This window comes from Ammospiza nelsoni, chromosome 12 (assembly GCF_027579445.1).
Source record: "Ammospiza nelsoni isolate bAmmNel1 chromosome 12, bAmmNel1.pri, whole genome shotgun sequence".
NCBI classification, from domain to species: domain Eukaryota; kingdom Metazoa; phylum Chordata; class Aves; order Passeriformes; family Passerellidae; genus Ammospiza; species Ammospiza nelsoni.
This window is the reverse complement of record NC_080644.1, coordinates 1,256,861-1,270,956: the sequence shown is the minus strand read 5'-3', so window position 1 is coordinate 1,270,956 and position 14,096 is coordinate 1,256,861. Positions and strand designations below refer to the sequence as shown.

Here is a 14,096-nt window from a genome sequence, read left to right as displayed (position 1 = left end):
TCCAGTCCTTAGAAAAGGTGGTGGGGTTATTTTGTTGGACTGGTTTTTTTTCTCCAGTTTATTTTTCTTTCCAGGTAAAAGGGAAATTAAAGTAGTCCCTTCTCCCTGGCTCAGTGACCTTACAGGCAGCCCACACTATGTGTTTTCTTTTCTACTTAGTTTAATTTTAAGTACAATGTGCTTAGCATCGGCAGGAGTTGGGGATTCTCTAGAGGGGATTTTGCCTCCCTTTTCCCCCCAGGGCCCTGCACAGCATCGCTGCCTCCAGGGCCATGCTGCCCCTGCCAGGGGAGCACCCCCAGCACAGCACTGCTCCAAATGCACTTTGCTGTCACTTGGACTTTCTTCTATAGCTTGCTTAGTAAATAATGAGGAGTTATAATCACCCCACATCGTTCCTGTGGTTGCTCAGGAAAGATGTGAAGGCAAATTTTGTGATCATGCTGCAGTTAGTGGTGGTTTGTATTTACCTGACTGTTCAGTGCTGGATGGCTTTGTCCATGTCCCTGGGTAACTGAGTGTGGAATTGGAGCTGTTGTGGATAAAAGTAGGGGATTTGATATTCAGCTGTCAAATGGAAGAATTGTTCAAGTGGTAAAGCTCTGTCCCTTAACCTCATCACGCTGTTTTCACATGTATAACCCACACCCCGTTAAAGATTTGTTCCTTGGAAATAAGTCTCAGCAAGCCTCCACCTCCTCCGAACTCTGCAGTCTGCCCTGCCCTTTCAAGGCACTCTGATCCAGCCTGTCCTCTCTCTCAATCATAGATAGCATTGCTTTTCCCCATCACAAGATGGGATTTTAAAAAACCAGCTGCATAAAAGCAGAAAACCAGCAAGTGGGTACCAATGCGTTAATGGTTTGCAGTTTCATTGATGAGTACGTATTTGTGCAGCCTCCCCACTCCCCTGGTGTGACTGAGGGGAGTACAGCCCCATTCCCACCTGAGTGAGGAGGGGGAGCCCCGGGGTGCTCTCAGGACAGCCTTTCCTGTCTGGGTCCTCCAAGCAACCTCTCTGGCTGCCAGGGTGTGCAGCTGGAGCATCAGCCACACGAGGCAGACAAAGGCCAGCAGATTTCCTAAAGGCTGACAGCTGGATGCAGGTGGCATTCTAGAATTAACACAAGCCCAGAGCAGTTGCTCTCTGCCCCCTTCCCATGCAGGGCCAGGCTGGGCACCTCACACCCCTGGGAGGGAAAGAAAACAGCTGAGGGTGTTTCTGAGCACCTAGAATGAGAAGGGGGAGCCCCCAGTGGGGCCAGCCACCCTCCTGAGTCACAGCAACTGTGGCCAGAGGGCTGCAGCCTCTCTCTCCTGGGGGTCATCCCGCCCCCAGCCAGGGTCAGCAGTGACCAAACCCTCTGGGGACTCTGCTGGCTCTGTCCACTCCCTGTGGTGATTTCCAGCCCAAAGACAAGCAGGGTGATTATTTTCAGTGTTGATTAGTCATGCTGAGGGGTTGCTCACGGTGCTGCCGAGGGGACCCCAAGGAAAGCCCCGTGTGTGACCCAGGCAGGGCAGAGCACACTCCCAGCCCACCAACAGGATGTTGGCTGCTGACTTGGCCATGAGACATAGCCCAGCTCTGCCTGAGGGGGCTCTCCCAAGGCCTCTGCTTGCTGTCAGTTCAAAACAGGGGAAGTTTCCAGCTCTGTGATGCTCCTGCCCTCTCCCAGCACCCACAGCAGCATGAACTTGCTCTGAAGTTTCCAAGGCTTAACCACCCACTTCAGCTTGAGCAAATTTCAGCTTCTTGGCAGAAGAGCAGGAGCACACAGCCTCGGGGATGGTTTTTCCCATCACTGCCATGTTTAGGTCTCTTGATGTGGCATTTTTGTAGTACCTGGGACATTCCCTCCCCTTCACCAGGCCTGTTCTGGCACAACTCCAGTGTGGTTGGAAGCGTGGCATGTGCTCCGTGCCAGGCAGGCCTGCAGTGCCAGGGGACAGTCAGGGCTGGCTGGGACAGGCTCTGCAGATGGCCTGCAGCCCATGGCCAAGTGTCTGAGCCTCTCGAGCTGGGGGGACACAGCTCAGGATGGACACGCCCTGTTGCTTTCTTTGGCCATCCCAAAGGATGTTCCCTTAGGCCATCCCAAAGGATGTTCCCTTAGGCCATCCCAAAGCTGTTCCCTTAGGCCATCCCAAAGCTGTTCCCTTAGGCCATCCCAAAGCTGTTCCCTTAGGCCATCCCAAAGCTGTTCCCTTAGGCCATCCCAAAGCTGTTCCCTTAGGCCATCCCAAGGCCATTCCCAGTCCTGCTCAGGACTCCCTGTGGTGTTCCTGGAGGTGCTGGGCACAGCCTGTGCCCCATCCTGAGGGTGACACGTGCTTGTCCCTGTGTGTGTGTGATGTGACACATGGCTGGGTGTGTGACCCCAGTGCTCCAGTTCAGAATGAGCTCCCAGGTCCCTTCAGGAGCATGGCCTTGCTGCAGGCTCCGTGTGGTGGCCCTGCCCTGTGTGAGTGACCAGGCCATTTCTGTCCTGCTGGCAGCCCCTCTCCTGCCAGCACTGCTCACAGGGATGGCTGGGGATGTGCCCTTGGCCCTGCTCTGTGTGTGACCAGGCCATTTCTGTCCTGCTGGCAGCCCTTCTCCTGCCAGCACTGCTCACAGGGATGGCTGGGGATGTGCCCTTGGCCCTGCTGCTGCTGTGTGCCCCAGCTGTCCATGGCTGGTTCCCTCAGCAGGACAGACAGCATTCCCATTGAATCCCCATTCCTGGCCGGCCAACTGCTGCTGAGTGTGTGCTGGGCTCCAATGAGATCATGTCAGACCTAAGCAAGTTTGATCTTTCTCTTGGGCAGAGGGTGTTTTATCATGCTGTGGTTCCAAGGCCGCTGTTGGTGGGTTGGAATTCTCCCAGGAAGTGTAGCAGTGCATGGTTAAATGCAGAGTAATAGGTTCAGTATGAGGCACAGAGCTGTGAGCTGGCTGAGCACACTTGTATTTAAAGGAGAACGTGGTTACACAGCTGGGGAGGGATCAGGATGGGCCTGCCAGGTACCCCAGACCTTGCAGCGTGCCCCTGGGACACTGCCTGAGCACAGGATTCACCTCCTCCTGCCTGGCCTGGGGTCCACACAGCTCCCAGACCTCACAGCTGGAAAACTGGGCATGGCTCATCATGAAATCCCAGGCAGGATTCCCTGGGGCAGTCTCTTTGGGTGGTGGTTCCTACATCTTGATCTGGAATTGGGATATCTGAACTAATTGAGGGAGATCTGGAAATAATTGAGGGCTAATTTCTGAGCAAATGTAGGTTATTGCTGTTGTGGTGAGGTTGGGAATTGCCCAACCTCAGCAGTATGGGCTGCACTTCAGCTGCAGGTGAACCTCAGCTGGACATGGAGGAGCTCATTCTGTTTCTGGTAATTGGTAGCTCTTCTTTTCTCTTGTCTTTAATGCTTTTTCTTTTCTTTAATCTTCTCTTCATATTGAAAACAAAAGTTTTCTTGTTCATGCCATTGATTCAGATTGAAAGTTTGAAGGCTTTGGATGATGCAGATAACATTTTTCTTGTTCTCTCAAGCTGTTTACTGTCAGATGTTCCTGGCCTTCTTGAGGCAAGATGTAAAACCAGTTACAGTATCTGGTCTTTTGCACTCCTTTTTCCAGTTATCCCTGTCTCTTATAATTAGGTCTGTCTCGTGGTCTCTGATTTATACATACACCCCATAGTATTGTATAGTATTTTTATTAGTGCATTATTTTATGGTAGAAACCCCAGCACTCTGTTGTGGCAGATGCTGCTTTGACTCTAAAGTTAAAAAAGCAGTTCCTCCCTCAAAGGAGTTCCAGTCAGAGTGCAAAATAAGAGCAAACAGCTGGATGTGGGCAGACACACAGTATCTTGTATGTGGCACCTCCTTGACATTATTAGATGTGAATTGTAACACTCTTGTCAGTAAGCAGTTAAATATTTCATGGTCTGGATGCTTTCCAGCTGCCTTGGGAGCAGTAACTGCAGCCCCCAATGCTGGATTGCTGTTGGCAGGACTGCAGAGCTGCTGCCCATCTCTGCCCTTGGAGGCACTTCCAAAGGGGGGAAGGATCTTCCCCCAAATATTCATTTGTGGAAGGATGTGGGGACATGATAGAAGAAATAATTTGTGTGTGAAAGTGATTTTGTGTGTTCCCCTGCTCAGAGTGGTGCTGTGCCCATGGCCCTGCTGACAATCAGGCAGATGGGAGCTAATGCCTCATGCAGGTTTCTGGGCTGGGGCTGCTTGTCCAGCAGAGGAATTGCAGGCACAGGGAGATCTGCGTGTCTGGGTTTGCTTGGCAGAATTCCTCACAGGCCACTTGTGCATCTTCCCTGTTACCTTAGGACAGGGATTTTCTGCTGTCTTCCCCTGAGAACCAGGCTCAGGATTCAGGTCAGACATGTCAGGAGGGAAAGCTGGAGTGGGGAGAGGCTGGGGTTCTGCAGGGCTCTCAGCCCTTCAGAGGGGACGTGTCAGAGTGAGGACACAGCACAAGATAAGATGCCAGAGAATCAGAGCCAGTAAATAGTTTTGTGGATTAATAGACATAAGCACTAGAGCTCAAGGGAGGGAAACAGATTCCATTATTGACTGTTCATCAACTGCCTAAAGGGAAGGCTTAATATGGTTTGTTTTCCCTTAATTAAACATTTGTTACATGGTTTGTTTCCCCTCAATTAAATATTTGTTCTGGTTGTTCCTTTGTGACAGAAATAAAAAAGCAGCAGCATTGCCTATCATGTACTTTCAGCTAATCCTGAACGTGCTGTAGCTCTTCTGCCCTCCCCCCAATTATTTCCTGTAAAAATGCCTTTCTTGCATCCATTCCCTTTTCTCTCTCTGTTTTTGAATCACTTTGCTGAATGACTCATCCTGCCCCAGTAAATAGGTTAACTTTAGGAGAATGATGAAACTGCACAGTGACATGTGGATAGAGAGGTGTTGCTCGTGTGCTTTTCCTGCAGTTGCTGTTTTAGAGGTGTTGTGGTGTCCAACACCAATTTCATCAGGTTTTAAACCATGAGGTGCTGCTGCATCACCAGCCTCCTCTGCTTGTGCTGGTTTTGATCTAAAAGAAATGTGTCTTAGTACAAGTGGCACTGCTTATCTCAGCAGCTCTGGATCAATCCCTGCGGTCCAAACCATGCCCAATAAACCAGACAGGAGCAACTTCACCCTTGTGCTTTGCAGCAGCACAGTCAAGAGTTAGCAGTGACAAAATGAGGGCTCTTGCCTTGTGCTTCCTAAGCTTCAGTCCATCAGCCTCATATTTGTGCATGGGTTAGCCAAGTTACATGGTTTATAAAATGAACTCCATCCCCTTCTGGTATAAGTTTTTGTGTATTTATTTATTATGTGCTCATTCTACTTGGAATATTTTACTTGGTCTTGTTGCATGTAAACTAAAGCTAAATACAAACTTCATCTTTTCTCAGTAACTCGCTAAGTATCAAGGAGGGAGAGCCAACTCCATGACTCAAACACGTGTCCCTTCCCTTGCAATTGCAGCCAAAACTCTCTGGCATCAGAGTGCTGCAGAATGAAAGTCAGATCTAAATATATGTGAGCAGAAAGAAAGTCAGTTAAAAAAAGACTTTGTTATGGAAAGCTACTACAAACCAAATCCACGGTGGCCTGGAGTTCCTCATCACACCCAGGCTGATCTAGTTTTCCACTTTCAAGGTACTCTTCCCAAAGCAGCTGCTGACACTGGTGGAGGAGCTGCACAGGGCCAGCTCAGCTCCTTGCAGCCCCTTTCTGCCTCCTGTGTGGTGACCAAACAGACTTCAGGGCTTTGCCTGATAAAGCACAGGATATTTATCACCATCCTAGCAAGCAGGAATACAGGAGCTTTCGTTTCATGCCACGTAGTTCTGACATTGATACTCAGAGCCAGTCCTTGGTCAGTAACCTGGGAAGGGCCTGGGCAGTGCCTGGCCCTGGGTGCCACCCTGAGCACCATCCGTGGGTTGGTGTCAGTGTCTGCAGTGCTCTGTGCAGAGAAAGGGTGCAGAGAATGAGATTGAAAGAAGCAGAAACACCCCAGTTTGCTGGGGTGCCTCTCCCAGCTGTGCTCCAAGTGTCTGACACAGCCCCCTAAACCCAGCTCAGGGGCTCTGAGCCTGCAGAACAGCTCCAAGGGCTGCCCACAGGCATCTGCTGAAGCCTGCTGGGACAGGAGGAAAAGGACATGAACTTGTTCCTGAAGGTGCCCCTTCCCTTCTTCCTCCAGTCCATGTGTAGGCAGGGCTTGCACCAGTCTCAGAACTGCCTGATGAAAAAAGTGGTGACAAAATGCTGAAATCCATCGAGAAAACAGGAAATCACACTGGAGCAGGAACTGCTCTTTGTGGTGCTGTTGCAGCCAGCAGCCAGGATAGAATCCCAGCTCGTGTGGGCATGCGTGTCCTGCAATATCACAATTCCCTGGGGCATGGAAGAGTGCCTCAAAAACTTAACTCAGTAGATTCAAACAGGGATCAAATGGGTGAAATAACTGAAAGCACCACAAATGGCACCCATCAGCCTTAGCACCGTTCCCTCCAGCTCATAGGGCAGCCTTTGGCAGCTGTTTCTGCAGGAGAACTTGTCATTTGTGCTGTAATTCTCCTACTGCCCCATTTTTGTGTCATTTGTGCTGTAATTGTCCTCCTGCCTCTTTTCTGTGTCATTTGTGCTGTAATTGTCCTCCTGCCCCCTTTTCTGTGTCATTTGTGCTCTAACTCTCCTGCTGCCTGAGTGAGCTTGGCACCTGATGGTGCTTTGGGCTCTCAAGGGTCTCAAGTCCTGCCTAAGGACTTTAAAGCACTCCTGCAGGGCTCCTGGGGATGCTGCTCTCTGCCCCATCCCCACGCACAGCAGAGTGCATTTGCAGAGGGCGTAGTTCATCCTGTGGAGGCTGTCACCTCTCAGGCTGTTTTCTCTCAGCTGAGCAGGATTGTTGGAGTTCCAGGAGTGTGACCTCACAGCCTTTGTGCGTTTTGCAGCCCAAAGCAGATCTGCAGCAGGTCTGGTCCTTCAGGGATGCTTGGCCAGGCCCTTTGGCAGGATGATGACAGAGCTCCCAGCCTGGAGTCCCCCCGTTCCCCTCTGGGTCACTTTTCCTGCCAGCTTTGAGGCTGTTGATCTTGTCTGGAAGTACAGTGACAATAATGAAAGTGCTTAGAGAACCCTTAGTGTTTCTGAGGTGGTGTCACAGACAGATTTGTGTTTTGAGTACTTCCTTCCTGCTAGTTTTGATCTACAGTGTGTTTAGGGCATTGCATTTTTTTTAGCAGAAATGCTATCTTTATTTTTTGCTCTTTTCTTGCAGGCACACCCAGCTTCCTGTTAAATTTGGGTAGGACAATATAAAGATACCAATTGTTTGATTTTTGCACCTCGCTCTGGCACTGTGCTCAAATATAAGGGAAGGATATTGAAATGTCATAGTGCAATCCAGATCCTGTAAATCCAGAGCAGTTCAGATATTGATTTCAGTTGGGATGGGCTTTAGCCAAAAATATGCATTTTATTTAGATGCTGTTTTCATCAGATATCTGTATTATGTTGCTAAATTCATGGAAAGATGCCAATGGGATTGGAGTCTATTGATACTCCCTCAGCAAAAATGCATCCTGGGACATGAGTTGCCACTTAGTTTGAGGTCAGCAACCTCTTCCAAGAGTTTGGTTAATTAATGGGGGTGAGCTGATTGCTGCTGGGCTGGAGGGTGTGGAGGAGGCTCTCAGGTGACACAGACTCCATGGGTTACAGAAAAGGTGAGAACACAGATGCAGGGTGCATCTCTTGGCATTATTTCAGTGAGGAGGGAGCCCTGGGTTTGATGTGTAATTAAACCTTTACACTGAGAACATCTCAGTGATTGTGTATCCCCATTTTCCAGAACAAAGCCTTGAATTGCTGTTGCTTTCTAAAACAACCCCACCGCTCCCAGTTCTTTCCCCAGCACAGTTTGTTGGTTTGGGCTCCTGTGCCTGGAGCACCCAAAGTGGTGTTTCCCAGCCAGGGAGTCGCTGTGCTCTCCCTGTGTGCAGGAGCTGATTTTCCAAATGCGGAGTATAAAATAGGCTGTGTCCTGAGTGGGAGGTTCCAGGGCATGATACGTGGCTGCACAATCCCTGGGAGCCAAGCAAAATACTGCTTTTCTATATATAGGCACCTGAAATCCAGCAGCAAAGACACTTCTGAATCTTGCACTCAAAACTTAGTTTTTTAAGAAGCACTTTTTGCTCCTTAATATTGCAAATTTTTATTATTTTTTCCACATGGTTTTGCAGGAGTGCCAAATGCTTTCATGGTGAATTCAAAAGAAATCTTAAAAGATTAATCAATTTTAAAAAGGCAGAAAATTTTAAATACTGCCTTTTCCTGAGGAAAATAATTCATCTTATTTGCATTTGAAGCAAAGACTGTAACTTTCATGATTTCTTTGTCCAGTTCTGTACAATTAAGGCAAAGTCTGATTTTCACAGCCACTGTGGTTGGATCTCTCAATTGAAAAGAACTGACTTTGGGTCTTATTTGGGCACTGGGGTGACAACAGAAGTGAATTTTGCAAAGGCAGTGACGAGTCTGAGTCTGACCTGACTCACAGGTCCCAGGCACCCCTGGAGTGTCAGACCAAATCATCAACTTTTCACCTTTTGTCATCAGTCCAGGACTGTAAGTTTTGGAATATCCGTTTTTAGATAATATCAGCTGAGAAAAGAGGGGAAAAAAGTAAAATCTAGTGCTGGATCTGAGCAAACAGAGAGGTCAGGGGTTAAATTCTGCCTTGTGTGTTGTATATGCTGAAATGTCCTTTTATGAAATTAACCCACAAATGGAAGAGTAGCTGAAAGCTGTAACACTTGGCCATGCAGCATAGGTCAAAGGTTACCTTTTTTCTCAAAAATGGTTTTGCAAATCTTTTTCAGAGCTGATAGATACACACCTTAGCTGGATACAAAACATTATATGAAAAAGAATGACTGTGATCTTTGATCCAAGCAATCAAAAAGAAAGGTAATTGGTATTTTTCTGCCTTTTCTCCAGCTGTGTGTTTCTCTTAACCTTTATTTATTTAGTTTTTCAATTAAGAAGTCATGCCCCTTTTTATTTGGCGTGGAGGGTTTAAAATATTTAATTTTTTTAATTTTAATATTCTTTTTCTTCCCCACTTGTGTAGCGCAGAGCTGGGGCCTGGTGGGCAGGGAAGGAGAGGTGGGGCTGTGCATGCTGGGCTAAAGGATCCCATCCTTCCAGGCAGGGCAGGTCTGAGGGCACTGTGCCAACCAGGGTCAGCTTTGCGTGTCCCAGTTCCTGCTGGCCATGGCAGGACACGGAGCACTGCAGGGAGGAGCCACTGGGCTGAGCTTTGCCTTCCTGAGGAGCCTCACTGCTGCAGGATCCCCAGAGAGTCATTGCCACCTCTGTGGGGCACCCAGGGCATCCCTGGATATGGGGTGGCACAGGTGGAGCTGTCCCCAGAGGGTCATTGCCACCTGTTTAGGGCACCCAGGGCATCCCTGGATATGGGGTGGCACAGGTGGAGCTGTCCCCAGAGGGTCATTGCCACCTGTGTGGGGCACCCAGGGCATCCCTGGATATGGGGTGGCACAGGTGGAGCTGTCCCCAGAGGGTCATTGCCACCTGTGTGGGGCACCCACAGCATCCCTGGTACCCAAGGGATCCGTGGGGTGGCACAGGTGCAGAGGGGTGTGGGTGTGGCACCTTCACAGGGTGCCATTGCCACCTCAAGGGGCTCCCTCTGTCCCTGGGCTGCTGGCACACAGCCCAGCGTCACCCACAGGAACACACCCCAGTTTCCAGCTGGGAGGATGAGGGAGGCCTGGCTGTCAGTGGGGCCTGGGGCAGGGCTGGTGCCCACCAGGGACACAGAATGCCCCCACAATCCAGCAGCCCCTGGGTCACCTCCCTGGCACCCCAGGGCTCTGTCCCACTCCCACAGCAGCAGGAGGTGACACAGGACACGCTGAGGGTGCCCAGGCAGGCGTTTCCTTGACCTGCATGGCTGCTGGCAGCTGTGATTTCAATATCTTTCTTTATGATTTGATCTTTCATTATCTTTGCATATGTGCCTGTGGCCTCATTTAATCAGTTCTCTCATTAACCAGATCAATAGTGGTGTGCTCCAGAGCAACCAGTGCCAGGCACCTTAAACAACAATGTTTTATTTATTAATCACATCATCTCCTGTTCCTCTCAGCTAGAAATGAGCAAATAATGACAACTGATACTTGAGATCCATTTTAACCACACTGCCAAGAAGAGATAGCTGGGAGTTCAGACGAGCAGCTTCAGCACATGCTCTGGGCTTCCTCTGAGGTTTAGGCACAGCTCAGTTTGCTGATTTGCTCCAGGCAGATTTGATTCAGGCAGATTTGGTTCAGGCTCAGTTTCTGATGTAGTCCAGGCTCGGTTGCTCATTTGTTTAAGCCAGATTAGGTTCAGGCTCTGTTTGCTGATCTGGTTCAGGCTCAGTTTGCTGGTTTGGTCCAGGCTCAGTTTCTGATTTGGTTCAGGCTCAGTTTCTGGTTTGGTTCAGGCTCAGTTTCTGGTTTGGTTAAGCCAGATTTGGTCCAGGCTCAGTTTGCTGATTTGGTCCTGGCTCTGTTTGCTGGCTTGGTCCACGCTCAGTTTCTGATTTGGTGCAGGCTCAGTTTCTGATTCAGTCCAGGCTCAGTTTCTGATTCGGTCCAGGCTCAGTTTCTGATTCAGTCCAGGCTCAGTTTCTGGTTTGGTGCAGGCTCAGTTTGCTGGTTTGCTCCAGGCTCAGTTTCTGCTTTGGTCCAGGCTCAGTTTCTGATTTGGTCCGTTCAGATTTGCTCCAGGCTCAGTTCCTGCTTTGGTGCAGCCCTCTGTCGAAGCCCAGGTCTCTGGGGCAGCCCTGGCTGTGGGCACACGTGCTCTCAGTCCTGGAGCAGATCCCCAGGGATGTGTGACCTCACTGGCCTCGGGCTGGTGGTGATTTCCAGCCATGCCTTGGGATCATTGCTGTTAATTCACATTTTGTTTGCCTTTAGGGACTCTGGTTGTAGGGTTTAGTGCTGGGACAAGCCCTGACACACTCTAGTGAGGCCCAGCCTCACCTGCACCTAACACTCCTCTCTTGGACTGGATTTGGGTGAAGCTCAGGGTGACTGTGGGACATTCAGGCCAGGGATAACAGGGAGCTCTGGACACTCAGGTTCTCACAAAAAGCCCAGTTTTCCATGTGGGAGAGCTGGCAGGGAGCAGTGCTGGGCGTGCCTGTCCATGGGGTTGATGCTCACACTGTTCCCCTGCAGCTTTCAGCCCTGCTCAGGCTGCAGCCCCCTGTCAGCTCAGCCCACAGAAGCCACTGCTGGCCTCAGGGGAGGGAAAGTGAAGTTTGCAGGCTGAGTCAGCATTTCACCACAGCATCCCACCTGCCCAGAGCCGGCCCTAAAGAGGGAACAACCAAAGCTGGACCCTCAGAGCCTCTTCAGGGAGCTCCACTGAATTATATGCTGTGTTTCACTTCATGTTTAACCCTTCCTAGAGGCAGATGACTGCTGGCTCTGCTGTTTCCATGACTGTATAGGTAAAAGGAATAGGTAAAACTCATCTGTGGTATTTTTGGTAGCACAAACAAGTGTGTTGATAAATAAATTGCCTGTAGCCTCAGCCCACTTGTTTCTCAAAAGGAAATGACCCTCCAAGAGTGGGTGCCCACTTCTTTTTACCTCACTGCTATTTTTAGCCGAGGCTGTGAAAACTTTCCATTGAAGAGCTGCTCCTGTCATTTCCTGGGTAGAGCAGGCAGGAAGCTGTGAGCGAGCAGAGGAGGCTCTGCTCAGGCTGGACCGACCTCCCCTCCCTCTGGCTGCTGCCCTGCACTGCAGAGAGCCCTCCCGAGCTCCCAAACCTTCCTTCTGTGCCAAGCTCAGCCCAGAGCCAGCAGCTGGCACTGGCAGGTGGGATGCTGGGCAGGAATTCTGCTTTTCTTGCCCAAATCATCTCAATCTGGCATCTCAATCAGGCATCTCCAGCTGGAGTTAGGCAAAGCTGAGCCATGGACTGTTACTGGTGGCATTTCTGAGCACGGAGTTCCTGGAGTACAGCCCCCCACATCCAGGAGCTTTGCAAAAATACAGATTTAACTTCCTCAGAGACAAATCCCAGCATGCAGAGAGGAAGGGGATTTCAAACCATGAATTGTAAATACTAAAAACTAATTCATGTGCTCCCCTTCCCAGAGACTTGCCAGAGACTGGGCACCAGGTCTTTTAGACAGGGGGAAGTAGGGAAATTCTATGTTAATTAACACTGTGTTAATTAACGTTTCTCATAAACATTTATTAGAAATTGGATAGAATATAGAGGAGTCTTAGAGCTGCAAACCTGAGGATTAATCAGTCTTGGGTGAGGGCCCGCTTTGGTTTGTTAGTCCCTGTTTCAGCCTTTAAATATCAGCAGGGAGAAATCATTTAGATCTGGGGTCTGAAACCTAGAAAATGTAGTGTTCTTGTTTAAAGGCAAATTAGTCAGAGTAACTGAGCAGTTTCCATGTGATGGATACAGCACCAAAGGGCTGCAGGTGAAATGGAGCCCCAAAAATGCAGTTCTGGATTCTGCATCAAATGCTCGAGGTTTAGGGCTCTCCTAATCAAAGTGCAGAGATTTCTGCACCTAAATTCTAGGGAGCACCTGAATTCTAGAGAGAGAATTGTTGTTCCAGGAGGTGCCAGAGGGTGCTTTTGGCAAGTGTGAAAAGCTGCCAGGAGACATTGGCTGTGGTAATTAAAGTGATATTGTTCTGACTTTTGAACAGACAGCAGCGTTCTTCAGTGTCTTCCCTTGAGCTTTATTGACAAGCCTGTCCCAGCCTCTCCCACAAACAGTGCAGGGTGTTTGTGCTCTACTCTGCAAATAAATGATAATAAAGGTGTAAAGCAGCTAGAGTCTAGAGTGGGATTAAAAAATACCAATCATAAACCACCCAAATGCAAACATTTCCACCTGAATTGCAGTGTCTGTGTTTTCGTCACTGTTCCCTATATTTCCTCCACACCTGGCCTTTTTCTCTTTAAAGTATTTTTCGTTCAGCCCGGTGGAAGTGTTGAAATGCTTGGATAGCTAGAGCTGTTCCTTCCTTTTCCCCTGGGCTAAGGGCAGTGTCTGTGGCACAGGCAGTGTGTGTGACAGGCCCTGGGCACACCCCTCTCTCTGTTTTATGGCACCTGAATCACATTGAGCACAGTGAAACCCCCTCTCTCCCCTCCTTCCCCCTTGCCTTCCAAAAATGTGTAAGCTGGGCAAACAGGACCATTATTTATTATTTAGATTTTAATAAAACTGAGTTACGAATGCAGAGGGGATGTTTGCAGCTTGACTTACCAAGGATTGCTTTTACTTTTTACTTGTCCTGATGTTGGAAGTGCTTTAATGTTTCCTCCTCTTTCTTTTATTTCCCAGTTAACGAAATTATCAGGAAGGAATTTTCTGGACTCCCTGCCAGAAGTCAGACATAGAAGAAGAGATTTGTGAGACAACTTTTACCAAATCCTTCCACAAGTGACCTCTTAGATCCTTCCAGTGCCCCTGCAACCTCTGGCTTCCTTTGCAGTTCATCTCCAGGCAGAGACTCAGTGCAAGGAACAATGAATTGGCACCAAGGACAGCCTTGGCTGAGCAGCTCGCCACCTCTGTGTGTAAACAGCACGCAGGACACCCTTCCTTCCATCCAGAGACCTCATTGTTCTCCTGGAACAGAGCATCTGTCTGAGGAAACACTTCAAGCCTGCTGCAGCCCATCTGTCCGTGCGTCCATCCATCCATCCATCCATCCATGGGGGGAGACAGGAGCCGTCCCTGGGCAGGGCTCAGGGCCTGGGCTGGGCACTGGGGGTGGGAACAGAGTTATATTATATGTATTCATGGAATATAACACCATCCTGCAGGGCACTGACAGGGATTTGCCCTCCAGGTCTCAAAGCCCTCCTGAGAAATGTTATTATTGTAGGAAACTGAGGCAGCCAAGCTCGCTCAGCCTTCAGCCAGTCCAGGGTCAAAGCCAGTTTGCTCTGAGCACTGGGGTTGGTGTCTCAGACAGGAGATCTCTGCTGAATCCAGGAGTTTTC

The 14,096-nt window shown here is 49.4% G+C and overlaps 1 protein-coding gene across 1 annotated transcript in view; it reads left to right on the top strand.

Moving 5' to 3' along the window:
* Positions 1–13,801, top strand: part of NFATC2 (nuclear factor of activated T cells 2) — a 71,083-nt gene extending 57,282 nt beyond the window's left edge. Inside the window, exon 10 of the mRNA XM_059481068.1 lies at positions 13,432–13,801. Coding sequence (XP_059337051.1) covers positions 13,432–13,487 — 56 coding nt within the window. The 3' untranslated portion in view covers positions 13,488–13,801. The remainder of the gene's footprint in view (positions 1–13,431) is intronic.
* Positions 13,802–14,096: the final 295 nt, after the last annotated feature.